The sequence below is a fragment of the Crocodylus siamensis genome, chromosome 5, assembly GCF_052110815.1.
Source record: "Crocodylus siamensis isolate JL-2025a chromosome 5, ASM5211081v1, whole genome shotgun sequence".
In the NCBI taxonomy this organism is placed as follows: domain Eukaryota; kingdom Metazoa; phylum Chordata; order Crocodylia; family Crocodylidae; genus Crocodylus; species Crocodylus siamensis.
Window position 1 is genome coordinate 137,466,138 of NC_143399.1, and position 17,633 is coordinate 137,483,770.

Sequence of the window (17,633 nt, forward strand, 5' to 3'; positions counted from 1 at the left end):
GGCAGGCCCTATGAGGAGAGGCTACGGGACCTGAACCTGTTCAGCCTCCAAAAGAGAAGGCTGAGGGGGGATCTTGTGGCCTGTTATAAATTAGTCAGGGGGGATCAGCAGGCATTGGGGGAGTCACTGTTCCCCCGAGCACTGCCAGGAGTGACCAGGAATAACAGTCACAAGCTGGCAGAGGGTAGGTTTAGGTTAGATATCAGGAGGCGCTACTTCACGGTCAGGGCAGCTCGGGTCTGGAACCAACTTCCAAGAGAAGTGGTGCAGGCTTCTTCCCTGGTGGTGTTTAAGAGGAGGTTAGATGAACATCTTGCTGGGGTCATTTGACCCCAGTATTCTTTCCTGCCATGGCAGGGGGTCGGACTAGATGATCTGCTCAGGTCCCTTCCGACCCTAGAAACTATGAAACTATGGTCCCTTAGGGCCTCACTGACAAGCCTCCTGAGCTTGTCAAAGTCGGCTTTCCTGAAGTCAAGGACTTCCATGTTGCTGACTGACTTGCCAGCTTTACAACAGATGGTGAAAGTGATCAGCTCGTGGTCGCTGTCACCCAGCTTCCCTTGGAAGTTGGTTCCAGATCCTAGCCGCCCTGACTGTGAAGTAGTTCTTATGGATGTCTAATCTAAACCTACTCTCCAACAACTTGTGGCCGTTATTCCTTGTTATGCTAGGGGGCGCTACGGGAAACAAGGTCTCTCCCAAACTCTTCTGGTCCCCCCCTAGTGAGTTTATAGATGGTCACCAGGGCCCCCCTCAGCCTTCACTTGTGAAGGCTGAACAGGTTCAGGTCCCGCAGTCTCTTATTGTAGGGTCTGCCCTGTTGTCCCTGGACCATGCGGGTGGCCTTCTTCTAGACCCTCTCAATGTTGTCCGCATCCCTCCTGAAATGGGGTGCCCAGAACTGGGCACAGTACTCCAGCTGTGGCCTGACCAGTGTTGTATAGAGGGAGAGGATCACCTCCTTGGCCCTACTTGAGATGCACCTGTGGATACACGACAAAGTGTGGTTAGCCCTGCCAACCGTGACCTCGCACTGTCGGCCAATGTTCATCTTGGAGTCAATACCGATTGCAAGATCCCTTTCTGCCTCCTGTGCTCTCAAGAAGGGAGTTTCCCATCTTATAAATGTGCTGCTGGTTTCTACTGCCTAAGTGCAGCACTCTGCACTTGTCAGTATTGAAGCGCATCCAATTTTTGCTAGCCCACGCCTGTAACGTATCCAAGTCTTGCTGCAGTCTTTCCTTCCCTAGTAGCGTGCTCACCTCACCCCAAGGTTTGGTATCATCAGCAAATGTAAACAGGTTGCTTTTCACCCCATTGTCCAAATCGCTGATAAAGAAATTGAACAGCACGGGCCTAAGGACCGAGCCCTGGGGGACTCCGCTGAACACTTCCCCCCAGGTCGAATATGACTCATCCACCACCACCCTCTGAGTACAACCCTTCAGCCAATCTGCAATCCATTTGACTGTGTAGGCATCAATGCCACAGTCACCTAGTTTTTTAATGAGGATGGGGTGGGAGGTGTCAAAGGCCTTGCTGAATTCCAGAAAGACTACGTCCACAGCAACACCTGCATCCAATGCTTTTGTGACCTGATTATAAAAGGCAATCGGGTTGGTCTGACATGACCTGCCTATATGAAACTGTGCTGGTTGCCCTTGAGCATCATCCCTGAAGCTGGCCCATTGCAGATGTGCTCCTTGATGATCTTCTCAGAGTTTCCCTAGGATTGAGGTAAGACTGATGGGCCTATAGTTGCCTGGGTCCTCCCTCCTCCCTTTTTTAAAGATGGGGACCATGTTGGCTATCTTCCAATCATCTATGAGCACCACAAGTGCTCATAAAGCCGTGCCAAGGGCCCTGCAATAACCCCCGCTAGCTCCCTCAACACCCTGGGGCGGAGAGCATCTGGATTCGCTGATTTGAACATGTCCAGCCCCTCCAGAAGCTCTCCAACCCAGTCCTCCCCAACCTGAGGTCTGGAGACGTTCCTCTTGAGTCCATCTTGCATCGTGGTGGGGAAGTCCCGGTCCCTGCACAAGAAAACGGAGGTGAAGAATTGAATAAGGAGATACAATTTTTTCAGGAACCACCCATGTCTTAGGTGGTTCAACAAGCTTCTCTGTTTTTTCATGACTAGCTAGCCCTGCTGGCCATAGTAAAGAATAGGTAGGAACTTGATCTCATCCTCCTTAGATCACCAGGGCTGGAGCTTGTGCCCCCAAAAGCAGCACCTAGGTTGACTATAATACAAAACCGCAGCTATACACTGCCTTTGAACAAAAGGAGCAAAGTTCCTTATTCCCCTTACCCCACACACATAAAATTGTAGAAAGGCCCAAAACAATCTCGTCTGCACTAAGCAGTCACCCTTTTTATGTCGTATTGAGACTACATATGAATAAGCAGTTTTGTCTTACTAAGGATTTAGGGTACGTCTACACCACATCCCGTACTCTTGGAGAGTGATGCTCCTGAACACAACCTGCTAACCTGTACCAAACTTGAAAATACAGTGGGAAAACCAATTTGGAACTTCCAAATTGAAAGCAACCCACATGGCCACTTGACTCTACTAGACAGAGGCCTGTGGAAAAACTTCACCATTGTGTTCTGGGTTTGGCATGTATAATTGGGAGCAGATGGCATAACATGCCAGAGCATGTCTCTTCCTTGAGAGTACTGGGGACATGGTGTAGACAATACCCCAAAAGACTGTGTTCCTAGTGGCTATGCAGTATGCATTAGTCGTACAAAATCAAGGGGAAATATTGCCATGAATATCTTCACCATGAGACAACATATCACTGCATTAAAGTAGCAATTACCAACACAGAAGTTGAAGGAAAGTTTTTAAGCTCCATAAAACATCAGTGGTTTAGACCAGTGGTCTCCAAAGTGAGGTGCGCAAGATGATCCATTGGGGTGCGGGAAGAAAATATTAGAACTTCTATTTATATTTATATAAATATACATATATTGGGATGCGTGCTCAAAAATATTTCTGACCCTTCAGCAAGTGCGTGATCAAAAAAGTTTGGAGATGACTGGTTTAGACAACAGACTCTTAAGAAGGAAAGGATAGAGGTTCAGAGATCAATAACATTTGGGACATACTGGCTAATGTAAACATACAAACATATATCAAAGGTTGTTTTATTGATAGCAAAATAGATCTGCCAACAAACAAGTGACAAAACAGAACTTCTGGAACAGAAATGGAATTGGTTTTAATGGGTAAAGGCTATCAGACTCACTAAATTAAATAAATTAAATTAAGATAAGGATGCCAATATAGTATTGAGAATATTCTTGTTAAGGAGTTCAGTCCGGTTAAATACCAAGTTCTCAAGGTTCAATGATGTTAGTGAGAATTGAAAGTATACAGCATCTCTTAGGAACTGCTCAGATTTTTGCAAGATGTATTACATGTTTATTATGAACATATCCCTTGTGTTATTCCTAAGAATTCTCCAAATAGCTTGTGTCACAGATTTCAACTTGAAGGTTGCTCATACTCTCTTAATTTTGACTACTTGGTATCTGTGCTGTGTAATTAACCCCCTGTGTGAATGTGGTGTCCTACAAGCAGCATAGCACTTAATCAAAAGCTGCAATCTTTACAAATGCCAAGATGGGATAGATGGAATCCACACACAGAGTGATAATACCAGACAGTGGCTCATAGATTTGGAAGTCCAGATCTGATGTCCTAGGAAAGAAGTAGTCACATATGTGTTTTTCCTGGTTCCTGATTGGATGATTTCGGATAACTAATCATTGTTAAAACTTATGACATTTTTAAGAATCAAACATTTTTATTAATGTTCTTCAATTATTCAACATGCGAAGACACAAATAACAGAGCAAACTTCCCTTTTTAAAAATAAATAAATTAATGGAAATAAAGAAATGCAGCCTCATACCGTATTTATGTTGCACGGGTAAATAACTGAAGGACATGTGGGAAAGTAGAAAATCAGACCTTTAATTTTTCAGAAACAGCATTACTTGTAATGTTCCTTGTAACTATCTCAAGGGAACAGGCAATACTGAAAGGCTCCATCCCTTTAATAACCAAGTACACTCCCCTTTGCCACACAGAATATTATTTTATTTATAGAGAGGACAGACATATGGGGGAAACAATCTCCTATTCTCCTTTTCTCCTCCCCCAGTTTTCACCATGTTTGTTCTTCTTCACACTGCAGGGCTGTAGACAGTATAGGCCGCACTGTGGAAAGCAATCTCTGTGTAACAAGAATCTTGACTATTCACAAAGATTTCTATACCAGAATGAAACAGCTGCTGGGGGCTTGATTCTGTCACTGTTTTGCTTCAGTCTAGATCTCCTACTGATTTAAGACTGCACAATGACCAAGCATTTCTCTTTTAAAATTCTCTTCTGCAGCTACTAAGGAAGACATAAAATGGGTTGTGTCTGTACATGGAAAAGGAAGCAAATATGCCAGACAACCATCATCAGGGCTGGCAAGCCGTAACAATTTGAACAAAAGGCATTTCAGAAAGGTATAAGTGGGTCTTTAAACATCCCCATGAAAACACATGGCAAAATCCTCCATTAAGAGTAGATGAAATAGTAAAAAGCTACCTTAAGAAAAATCATCAATGAATGAATGGGTGCAGGGGAGGAGGGAAAAGGGGTGGGTTCTCTTTCATAGTGAACAAGATTTGGCAGGTCTGCTGTCATCAGATATATTTTTTTAGAAAATAATATGGTCTACATGAAAACAGAAGAGCAGAACAACAGCAGCATCTCTACAGCTCACTCTTAAAGCACCCTCTTTTTCGTCATCGTCATCACCATACGTTTCCCCAGCACAGTTATATATTTTTATTTCAACCTTTTGTCTCTTTCTTAGTTTTCTGCAGTGGAATGCTTATTTAAAATTTTGTATACTATGCAGATCCTAGGCAGAAGGCATTTATGTAGCTCAAGATATTTCAATACCATACGCACAACATGATACAGCACATTTGGTTTAAAATAATAGGAAAGACTGAGCAGTCACAATTCTCATTATTTCCAGCATCTACATTCAAATCAGGAAACTTGTAAGCAGGTAACTCCTGGGCTTGTAAAAATTATGCACTTTCTCAGCAGGAAAGCAACATAAATAGCTCACAATTGTAGACCAAAATAAATGGCAGCTTGGAATATGCTTTTCAAATTAAATGAAAATCACATTAAGTATATCATTAACCCCTTTGACCCAGGAAGTTAGTCAGCATTTGAGATCTGTTTCAATTAGGAGAAATAAATGATAGATTAGGCACATCTTTGATGCAGTTGTTGTCTTATAAAGAAATGTATCCAAGGTTCTCTTTCCCAGAAAACAGGAGGCAGTTTCTTTGCTTCCAATTCCAAGGCTTTTTTCCAGCTAACACTGCCCAAAAACATCTTAGTTTTCTGTAAGGATCAGAGGTCCTTTTGCTGTGTCCTTGACTTTCCAGATGCTTTTCTTTATCAATCTCTGACTGCATCTGCCTACATGCCCATGCACCACCATCAAACAATGCCCAGCCCCTGCATTTTAATTCAGCCCCAGCAAAAACCCTCTGCCCGAATAGCTCTACTTTTAACCGCACTGGGGAAAGGCCTATTTTGGTTCTTGTTGTTTCAGATATATCACTCCAAAAAGGAAATGTATCTTTATGTCATCTAAAGAATGACTATTGGCTTCTATATTTTTCAGCTACATTATCCAATTTCCATCATAACATTAACTGGGAAAAAGGTTACAGGTGGAGCTACAGAGCATTGGAAAACTATTGATAGGACATATAGACTGAAAGAAAAGATTGTGTGCTACTGATAGCATCTATTTTAACTTAAGTAAATACACTGAACTAAAAAGACTTTTTCAGAAAGAATTACAAACATATCTTTAAAAACTGCTTTTAAGTAGGGAGGGAGGGTATGTAGGACATATACGTACTCAGCATTCCCCGGAGTGGTACTATTCATTTTTTTATTCTGCTACTTCTACTTTTTTGTGTCTGGTAGAAGTAGTCCAGGAAATATCCATGTTACCTTTGGGCAGGTGGGAAAAAATCAGGGAGGTGTTTCCCCATTCTGTTATAGTGCCCATGGTTCTAAGACCCTTTTCACAGTAAGAAAATGTTTGATGCTTTGAATACTTTAAGATGGTTTGTATTTCCGGATTTTGCTTTACTACCCAGGCAGACATTTCCTTCTCTCAGCACATCTGGGTGAAGTTGGCACAGATGCCTACTTGCCTGCCTCATCAACAACTGCCTGTGTTTATCCTCGCAGATAAACTGGTACACTTGACTAGGATAAGTTCAGGCAAGGAATGATCTTGCACCAGGCAGGAGGCTAGACCAGATGATTTCCAGCCCTCATTTCCTATGATCCTACATGTCGGACCCCCCCAAGGCCACTTTCTTCATATGTTAAAAGCCACTAACAGACAAATAGCAAGCCAGCTAGAATAGGTCCTTGAAAACCTGTGTTTTACCTTTCCCCCACATTGTTTTCTTAGATTTAAGAGCATTTTACTGAGAGACATCAAATCTTTTAATTGAACCAACTGACCTAAGTGAGAGAAAGGTCAAACAAGCTTTTGGGTATCAAGCACCTTCATCCTAGCCAGGGAAAGAAAAAGGTAGAGGGCAAATGAGAGCAACGGGTTTATAGTTTAGCAGAAGAATGGCCATTGACTGGGTCCATCCTGTCCAGTCTCTAGGGCCACACATGGGCAGAGAAGGGATGCTGAGAGGGAACCAGATCCAACCAGCTTTTTCTTCCCCTCATTATTCCATTCCCCTTTGCAGTCCTCCAGCCTACCGTTGTTGCCTTTGGGGCTGGGAGCTGTGGGGGTGAACCACAGCGACAGTCCTACTGGCCCTTCAAGAGAAGCAACCAGAGGCAAAGGACCCCACCGTCACAGCGCTCAGGCAGGCCCCTCCTGGGCAGGAATGGGCGACTAGACCCTTAGCGTCCTCCTTTCCTCCCTCCCTCCCTCAGTGCGGCCCCGAAGCCAGGAGCACCAACCCAAGTCCTCTGGCGGCAAGAGCCTCGTTCCTCACTCCTGAGGCAAGGGGGTGAGCGCACACCTGTTCGTGGCGCACGCGGGCGTCACGTGGCCAGTTCCTCCCATCTGCGGACGAGGTGGGCGAGGCACGCGGGGGGGGGCACTTCGTCACTGGCCGGGGCGGAGGGGGCGGGGCTTCCCCAACGCCCGCAAGCCCCGCCCCCTGGCTCCCAACATCCGGGTCCCTCGCGCTGCCGTGTCTCTCTCAGTGAAGAGGAGGAAAGGAAGAGGAGGCGGCGGCGGCAGGGCAGCGGTGGGGCAGGGGCCCGGCTCGGCAGCCGGAGCAGCAGCGAAGATGGCGGCCGCGGCGGCGAGAGCCGGCTCGTTCGGCGGCAGCAGCCAGGCCGTGGAGCTGCGGGCCGGCGGCGAGGAGGACGACGGGCAGAACCTCTGGTAATTGCCGGCGGCCGCTAACAGCCGGCCCCTCCCCCTTCCCCCTCGAGCGGGCCCCGCCCTGCGTGGAGCGGGGCCCAGTTGCTGACCGCGCTGCCCCCTCTTCCTCCGCCGCAGGTCCTGCATCCTCAGCGAGGTGTCCACGCGCTCCCGCTCCAAGCTGCCCTCGGGGAAGAGCGTCCTGCTGCTGGGTGAGCCGCGCCATCAGGGACGGGCACGGGGGCGGGCCGGGGAGGGCGGCGGTCCCTGCGCCCCGCCATCTGTCCACGGACGGGCGGAGCTTGTGGGCGCTGCGGCATCTCGGTCCCCGCCGCGCCGTCCGCGTGTCCCTCTGCCTCATTGTCCGAGCTGGGCGGGGCAGGGAGAGGTATCACAAATGCGGGGTCTGTGTGCAGGAGGCCAAGGGGGTGGTGAGGTATTAAGACCCGACAGGAAACCCGTTCTGGTGGATTGAGGCTAAGACCTGGGTGGAGACCTTGTCTGCCTCCTGCCCTACTGAGCCCTATTGAGACTTTCTGTCTTCAGAAGAAAGTGGGTCTTGCTTTTTTTTCTCCCTGAGTTAATCAGCTTCCCATTTCTGGAGCTGGGGTCGGGGGGAGGTGAATGCTATATAAGGATGTTTTTTCTGGGCTCGGTGCAGGCAACATTAATTTTTGATCTGTCCCTTTGTATGTTACCTGGTCAAGGCATCCCTGAGGCTCCTGGGACCCTTAGGGCACCTTAGATGCTGTAACAGCCTCTTCTGCTGGGCCCTGTGCCTGGCTTGCTTTGTGTACTCCCTCAGTTGAAGCCCTATCCAGTCCCTAATATTGCTTCCCCAGCTCTTCTTGGGTCTGCCTCCTCCTCTTTCCCTCCACTGCACCCTGGATTATGGTATTGGCACAGGCAAGCAGGGCTTTTAGTGTCAATGTCTTTTATTTTTGTTTTGCTCTCTTCTTTAACAGCTTGGTTTTTCTTTTCAGGCACTCATGTTTGTTTGTTTTTTCTCCTGTCATTTTTTTTTATAAGAAACTCAAACAAACTTTTTGAATAGTTGGTTGGAATGGCAGGAGGGAGCTTTCCAAATGGGGTATGGTTTAATCCATGTTTTCACTCCTTATTTTCTGTGTCTTAATATCTGGGCAGGTACCCTTCTGTATGCTGAATATTAGAGTTTTTCTAAGAACAGGGGGTGGGAGGGAAACATTATGGAATTATATGAAGAACTGTTTTGATTTTTCCTTTTTTTCTTCTTTTAAATATAATTGTATTGTAGGAGACTTTTGTGTTTGTCCCCTAGGTCCAAGTTCTTCTGTATTCTAGCTATAAAGCAAACAAAACATACATTGACTGAACACTGCAGCATTTTTTCCTGGGATGTTTTGGGGCTCTTAGAGGTCCAAAAGCTTAATTTTTCCCGTAACTCACACTTGGTCTAGCTTGTTCATGCCCAACTCATGCTCTTTTTTTTTTTTTCCCCTAAGATTAGTTCTTGTTAAGGTTTCTAGGTAGAGCCAGAAATTTAGTATTAGGGATGCAGAGAGGCCTGTGAGTAAAGTCACAGTGAGAATCCTAACCTTATACTACCTTCAGTGGTTAAGTTTTTAAACATGTGTTTGTGACCTCTGCATTTTTTATTTATCTGGAGTTCGTGTTGCTGCAGACTAAGTTTCCTGTGTTTTGTTGACACCAGGATGCTCCAGATGAGCAAGACGCAGGTATAGGCAGTGACCTCCACTGTTCTGTGCTTGTCATTTCTGACTCCTCATCCTTTGTTAATAGCTCATAGTTTGCTTCTGCTGCTACTCAAAATTCTGGCAAGTCTTAGCATGCAATTTTTGTTGGTTTCCCAAAGACTCCTAAAATACCAACCATAAAACTGACCACTATCTTATTACTTCACTCTGCTTTTTATGAAGAGGGTTAGTAAACCAAAAAGCAGCAGATGTTGTGGATTGCTCTCTGCAAACTTACGGAAGTTTGCAATAAAAGGATGCAGTGTTTAACTTTTTTGTGTGCGTCTTAATGTGTAGAAGTTACTGGGATGCGTTCAGTCATTTCCCAAAACAGATTTGTTCACTTGCCTAAGGCTTGAAAATGAAACTGCTTTGTTTCTACTTGCATGCCTGGCTTTTCTGGGAGCTTGTTTAGTGTTAATGTATGACATGGTTTCTTCAGATATTTAATTATTTTTCAGTAAATGCTAAAATAAGAATAATTTGAGACCTTGAAAGACTGAAAAGCCAAATGTAGAAACAGTTGAGGAGGTATCAGTTGCACTGTTCTGTCTCTGATAAAAGTTCTTGTTCATCTTTATGCAGCACACTCTTATAAATGTGGCTGTCCTGTATTCAGGGATTCTTGAAGCATCTGTGTGTTCAGTATTGACTTTCGAAAAAGAAGCATTATTTTATGAGATGAAGCTGAGTATAGTGCTTGACTGAACAACAGCTGCTGCTTTGGACAGCTGGCATTTCTCTTAAATTCACTCAGTGAGCCTTTGGTTTGTTTTATGAAGATTTTGATATTTTTCTATAATTCTGAAAGTTAGGGTGGTGTTTGTATAATCCATAGTGGTCTAGACACGTTCTGTTTTACAGGCAATGTTATAATGACCAAACAGAGAATTACTATTATGATGGTTGTGTTTTCTCCTGGTAGCAGGCTTCTGGAGAGCTAATTGCCAACTCTTGCTGTATGGAGAGCAGGGCATGCCTAATGCTGTCTCTGCCTGCTCCCTGCAGATACCTAGAGGAGTGTCTGCTTGGACTAGCATTTCCTCTGTTTGGTTCAGTAATGGAATTAACCTTTATCATCTTCAGAACAGTGTGGTTGTGAGAGGAACTGAGTTTTATGAGAGGGCTTTTGTCTTCTATGGTATAGTGCAGTATAAACACTGAATGGAGGGAGAAACTATTTATTACCGATATGAATTGCCTTCACCCTCTCCATATTGATTAACTACAGAGTACTGTAAATCCTAGTTCAGAGATTCAGATTATTACTACCCAGCGAACTTTGAAGCTGGATTCAAGCAGTAGCGTATACAGCTGTTCCAGTATGCATAAAAAGAACTGAAAAGCCCCTTCTATCTGTGAGGGAACTAAGTAACTTCTTCCTCTCTGGTTATCGTTCACTTAAATTTCTCTAAGTATCTGCAGAATATTTTCACTGAAATCTTGTCGGCTATTCCTAACCACAATAAATCCTTCAGGTGCTTACAATGCTTGTCTATACCACCGTAACTTAATCTCAACTTCAAGATACTCCCTCCAGTTCAACCCTCCTCCACTCCAAATCCTTCACTTTCAATACAGAGAGAATAGTATGAACCATGCTGTTTCAGTCTGTAAACTGAAACGGATTTGAGGTGTCCCATTTTTTGCAGTTGGGTATTAACCTTAAAACCTAATATTTGGCAAAGAGTCGTAAGCTATATTCAGCACCAGCTTGAAAATTCCAGTGGCAAGTAAACTCCTGGCTAGTGCAAGAACTGGGTTTTCACACATCATAGAGCTTTGTTTAAAATCTTATAATTGCAAAATTAAACCTTCATAATGTAGGTTAAGTCTAAAACAGAGCTGTTTTAATGTTGCTGCTGCTTGGGAAAGTTGTTAACAGTAGTGAAGGAACTAAATTTTTAATGCTTAGTGAGTTTGTGATTCTGAACTCTAGGAGCATGTGTAAAGTTTGATTTAAATCGCATTAAAATGCATCTTACTACTTCTTTAAGTACTGATTATGGGTATTGAAGCTAGTTTCAGAGGTGGATCTGTGATGAAGGATGACAAAGGGGTACAGTAATGTCTCATTGTGCAGAAGAAAGATTGGGTTGGACATGATGATAGACATCCCACTCATAGGAACAGTACAATTTCTTTCTGATTGTGACCTTTGAATACCTGTATTTTCCCAATTTCCACAAATGTATGTAGTCTAGCAAGAGGCAAAGAAGGAACTAAGGTCCAGGAATAGCGCTGTAACAAATCGTAGCACTTTCTGGTCCCATTTTCTTTCCTGGTGGTCTTCAGCTATTTGCTGTTCCTTTTCAGAACCAGTTTTACATCTGAGATTCCTTCCCTAGAATACCCAGGCCTTCTGGAATTGTGGGTGAAGCTAGATTATTATTATTATTATTATTATTAATAATAATAATAATAAAACAGTTCTTTCATAAATTTATGCCCATCTATTTTTAAGTTCTTTAGTCAGGTTACATAATCTAATGTGTTTTCATGTACAATCACTTCAACTGCATTCTTTCATTGCAAGTCACCCAACTATTTAAGAAGAGGTAACTTCAATACAGCAAATGTAATCTGGAGAAATGGGTTTGTGTATTCTTGGTTTTTTGTTTTTGAGGGGTTTTTTCTTTCCCAAGAGTAAAAGTGTGGATTAGGTGAATTATCTGTAATCTCTTTATTCAGAACTTGCATGTGAAGTGATTTTATAGAATGTGCAAGTCGCATCAAACCTTAATTTTGGTTGTGGAATCATGTTAAAAATAACAGACGATATTGAGCTTCCGATTTAAAGGCCTTCTATAAAGCAAGATTTCATAATGATGTGATACCTTGTATATTTCTAATCTATATTCTTATTTCTACAAGCAGTAGGAAGTCCTTGCTAACTGTTTTTTCACTAATGTAATTGCTGTGTGGACAAAGTGTTTGATTCCCTGCATAAAGTTCCCTTGAAAATAACCTTCCAAGAAGTGGCAAAAGTTTGTATCCAGGTTTTCTTTTTTAGTTAAATATATAGCAGCATGGAAGGTTTTAGGAAACTTAGCTTGCTTTTTCATCATCCTGACTTTGTTGGAGAACTTGGTTTTAGAAATATATAACATGGTTTTTCTGAGATCAAAATTACACTTTAAGCAGTGAGAATAGAAATTAGCTCACTTCTGATGATGTGGCATTATAGTCCTATTGATTCTGAAATCATCCATGATGTTTAAGTCCTCTCTTCTAGAAGACAAGATCCAACTCCCACCATTTCCCTTAGATGTGAAAAACGAACAGAAAAATGCATAAAATGAAATGCTTCTTAGGTCTTGGTAACAAAGATGGCATAAGCAAAACTTTGGGGGGGGGTTGTATTGCTAAACTTCATTTAAATGCAATTAACTCTAGTGTTCTGTCATGTAGAATATTGCCAACAGCAGAACTTAGCGTGGTGTATATAGCATGTTTTTGTTGGTTTCTATTTCTCACTGTTGGAGGGGTTGTAAGGCCTTTTTCCTCTGCCCTACCAGTGGCTCACTTGCTGTTCTGAAGAAACCTATGATAGCACAGTGAAACCTGCAAGACTATCAATTTTATTTGTTGTTGTAGTTTAATAACAAAAATGGCATATAATCAGGGTACGTGAAATACTATAGCAAGGAAGAAGTAACAAAAGCGGTAAATGCTAAGCTGGAGCAGAGAATAGCAGACAACAAATGAGGAAGGAAAATAGTTCTGTAACCAGTGTGGCTGAGTTTACTCCTGATTCTGGTTATGTGTAACATGAAGGCTGTTAAAGATGAAGATGGGACAGAACCATACAAGGCCAAAATTTGGTGGGAACTTTCTGATATGAAGGGTAACTAGAACCTACCCAATGAGTGAAGTGGCTTGCTTTGCCCTGTTCTTCCTAAAGAAATTCCACTTTTTAGTTGCTCTACAACTTAATGGGTTTGAGTTGAAGCTTTCAATCTTCATATTTAATATAAGCTGTTTTGAACTGAAAGCCTTGGTAACCTATCCAACTGTCCCTTTCATGCACACTTCTCCTGTGAGAAGCTTAACTCATGTTTAATTTTACTGATATTGCAGGAGATAAAATTTTTAATTCTAATAATTTCATACTGGTGAAGAAATGAAATTGAAAGTGAGACTTGTTACATTTAGAAGCCAACTTCAAGAAAATGTGGGGCTAGCCTTGATGGTTGTCTGGCAGCTGCAGTTGGTGCAGAATGCAGCAATCTCTCTTCTGCCAAGGGTTGGTCTCCAGGAGTAAATTGCTTCAGTACTCTAGAGTCTGCACTGGCTTCCCAGTAGCTTTCTGGGTGCCATTCAGGTTTTCACCTGTAAGGCCCTAAATGGCCTGGGTCCTGTGCACTTAAGGAAGAAAAGTGGCCCCTTGTCTTCTATTTCTGTCCCTAAGGTCAGCTGAGAGCAACCTTATGCATGGCAGAAATGTGGGATGAGGTTCCCGGTAGTAGCTCCACTGCTCTAGACTTCCTTTCCCTTGTGGCCTGCTTGAGCCTAGACATCTCTATCTGGGTAGGCGGTTAACAAGCAAAGTTAAGCTGTGGTGTGGTCCAGGGAGTTTGTTACAGTTTTGCTACCTATTTTTGTTTTTATTATATACACAATTTAAACAATTTGTCGGCACCATTTTAGAATACTGAAAAAAAAAATGGAACTTATTAAATTACAAAGGCATCCTAAGAAAATGTCATAGCGGAGAAAAAAGAATCTATATAGTTTCACAACTGTGGTGTGGCAGGATTAGTTGTTATGCCTTTTATTGTGAACCTCCCTAAGCCCTTCTTGGAGTGGCATATAAATCAAATAAATAAATACGGGTGGGTTCATTATAGTCATTCATTCCTGACAAATGCCTAAAATGCATCATTTAGTTTGAAAATACTTGTGCTCTTCTATTAAAATGGTTTTTCACTGTGATGAGTGTATATTAGTAAAATGGACTGCAAAGTTAGTGGTAGTTTAAAATGAGATTTCAGAAACTTTTAGAGTTAGAAGGCATTGTTCAAGCTAGCACCCTTTTTTGTGAATTGTAAATAAAAATGAGAGAATCCAACTGTGTTCATGTTTTCATTGTGCAGAGAGAAATAAGCACAGATCATTTAAGTTTCAGATTAAGATGATTTATTAATAATTCAGACTTGTCCTTTGAATACACAATTTGATTTTTTTTTTTGTCTGTCATTACTTTTTTCCACCAAAGTTTTGATAATTGTCATAATTCAAAAATTATTCTGATTAAAGTTTCACTTCATATTTATAACTAAGTGCATTTGTCTGGCTACGTTCTCTAAATAGACAGGCCCTGGTGGTATTGTACGTCAGTGACCCTGCTGTACAGTTGCACCTGATGAGGGTTGCAAAATGAAGCTCTGCTACATTTTAAGGATGCTGCATATTGTACTCTAGCACAGTGGTTCTCAAACTCCCCCCCCCCCCCCCCAACACAGACCACTTGAAAATTGCTGAGGGTCTTAGTGGATCACTTAAACTTTTTTTGTTCTACAAATCAAAGTGCACAACTCGTATTTTAACATCAGTAGTCTTGCCTTACAAGTACAGATATTCTCAATTGTTCCACAACCTTTCCGCAGTCCACCTGAATGGAGCTTGTGGACTAGTGGTGGTCTGTGGACCACAGTTTGAGAACCTCTGGTCTAGAGCATTTGGTAGAATTGCACATAGCTTATTTTAAGGGGGTTTTTTTTGCAGGTTTTACTTTTGTAGCGCAGTGTAAATAGCACCTTGGACAGAGAATATCTAGAAAGCAGAAATCTGAATTTGAATTGAGCAAGGGAAGCAGTGGACTGAGTATAAATTGGGAGCGACTGGGCAAAAAAGGACATTTTGAAATGCCCTTTGGCTTTAATGTTAAAATTAGACAGTTGTCCAACATAGATGCTTCAACATAGTATATACTAACAGTTGTGCTATTCTCTTGTCATCTTTGTTTCTTTTGTTCAGTTTTCATTATTCTGTAGCTTCACTTATACTTATCATCATGCAATTTTACTGTTAAAGTATAGATTTAGTGTAAATCATACATTGATACCTAATATCATTAACTATCAGATTTCTGTTGCCATCACTGCAACATCTAGGTTCCAAATGCAATTTATAGTATTATTGCTGTTTGACATATGTGGACTCTGAGGTCTGACTTGGAGATGCCTCACAGTAAGGGAGAACTCTTTAGTTTTCTGTACAAGAGCAAGGAGGGGGTGAGGGGATGGGGTGTTGTGCACTAGGATTAGAATGTAAATCCATCCTAACCTTCAGTTTCATATATAGGACTCTCCTTCCATTAGATGCCTTACTTCCAGTTTCTGGGATTTTTTTCTGTCAATGTTTGCTGCAACATCTGATCCTTTCAGACAATTAGTGTGGTTTCCAGTGGACATATCCCCAAAGGTTCTTCATTCTGTTACTAACTTGCTTTGTGATCTTTGGAAAGCCAATTCGTCTTTCCTAACTTCTGAACTACATATAATGCTTCTGTACCTCTCAGTTCTTCAAAAACTGAGAGAGAATATTTCTTCTCTTAGAGATGGAGTCTGGTCTTACTAAGTGCGAGCTTTGCAGATGAAGAAAGTACTGTTTTACTAGTACTGATTTAATTTTTTTTTGGAGGGGGGAAACTGATTCAGGAGACCAGCTGTTTCAACTCTGCTCTAATTTGAACAGATGGGCAGCTTTTGCTGTAGCAGATGGGAGTTCAGATTGCTTATAAAGTTGAACTAAGTAGAGGAGCAAGTCCTGATTGGCCAACTTAAAAGTTAAAGCGTATCTTGCAATCTCCTTATTAAACAAAAATGGGGGGGGGGTTGGGCTGCTGCTCAGGTCTACATGAGTGAAATATAACAAAATGCACCATACTGTCCATAGGAAGGATGCCCATAGAGGTGCAGTAATAATTGCTAGTAAATCACCAAAATGCTAGTTTTTAATATTTGCATCCTCAGGATTAATTTGAATTGGTGTTTCCTCTCATGAAGGCTTCTTCTTTCAGACAAATATCACTTTTATGGCAGGTGTGTGTGTACCTCCCCCTCTCCCTCTGTGGCAGGTTACACATCTCTGTATATGATATTACTAGTGAGATTCCACCTCCCTCTCCTCCTCCTCCTCCTCCAATTACTGGGTAGCACGTGTTTCCCAAATAACCTTTTGTTCTGTCTCCTGTTCTTTCATGTTAATTGAAATGTTCTACACTTTCAAGCATTGTAGACATTTTACTGAAACTTCATGGTCAGTCCACTACTCGATATAAGGACAGAAAATAATTTAGCCAGAACAAAAGGGGATATTTGCTTCTGATTTTTGCTTTTTGTTTTTTCTGCCTGTTGAGGTTTTTTGTTTGTTTCTTCAGCATCATGGAAGCTTTTACAAATGGATTAGAAGTGTTAAAGCAGATTTGGGTTTTTTAAATGTTTCAAGCAGGGTGTTGAGATGCAACCCTAAATACTCTGAGCCTTCCATACTCTTTTTGAGTGCTAGAAAAGATGTTACAATCCTGTTGTTACACACCACAGTTGTGAAATTTATATGGATTCTTCTTTCTTTCTTCCTTCCCCCTGAAATGTTCTTACGTCTGTGTAATTTTAACAAGTTTCATATCTTTTTCAGTATTTTAAAAGGGTGCTGACAGACACTGTTTAAATTGTGTATTGATCCTTGGAAGCATTAACAGCTAGCCATTTGCAGTTGGTTCGTTATATTTATCCCAAAGAGTACTTGAAAGTCAGAACTGTGACTGAAGTAAAAAAGCAGGGGGTTTTCTGTGCGCAAATTAAAGCGCTTCGAGTGACCATAAACAAAACTTGAAAAAGATACCCTTATGGTGAAGAGACATGATCACTACGAAATAGTAAATTTACTCCATAACAGAACAAAATCAGGATAAACTAAGGAACAGATGCAGTTAGCCCTCCCAAACTGACTGCAGTGCCTGACTGCTAGATATCAGGAAAGGAGTCTTGCAGTCAAGGATGCAAATAGACTGGTGGATACAACCAGTACATTTGTGGAACTAATAGCAGTGTATAGCAACTTCTCATTTTAATGAGGGTAATTGTGCCCACTAGTAGAGTGATCTATGCCAGTGTAAAGCTGTGCACCTTGCGTCTGTTTCATTGTTATCTTGGAGTAGTTAATTTACTCCAATGGTAAATGCGCTGTATGTTTACACCCAAAATATTCAGGTTACTTTAATATAGCTTACCTGAAAACATTCAAATATCACTTAGCGTGGAGATCTTAAGTGGTAAAACGTAAAAAACAAAGTATTATTAAAAACTAGTACAAGTGTTTAGTAGTTGCACACTTTAAAAAAAAATATTCAGTAAATTGAAAATGTTTTCTTCTTTGTAACTAAAACACTATATAAGAGATGTATTTACCTCCTCCTCCTCTTAAATTAACTGGG

The 17,633-nt window shown here is 41.9% G+C and overlaps 1 protein-coding gene across 1 annotated transcript in view; it reads left to right on the forward strand.

Annotated features, from left to right (window-relative positions):
• The first annotated feature begins 7,251 nt into the window (after nucleotides 1-7,251).
• DYNC1LI1 (dynein cytoplasmic 1 light intermediate chain 1) overlaps nucleotides 7,252-17,633 on the forward strand; it is a 37,672-nt gene continuing 27,290 nt past the window's right edge. Inside the window, exons 1-2 of the mRNA XM_090046455.1 lie at nucleotides 7,252-7,478; nucleotides 7,596-7,669. Coding sequence (XP_089902581.1) covers nucleotides 7,381-7,478; nucleotides 7,596-7,669 — 172 coding nt within the window. The 5' untranslated portion in view covers nucleotides 7,252-7,380. The remainder of the gene's footprint in view (nucleotides 7,479-7,595; nucleotides 7,670-17,633) is intronic.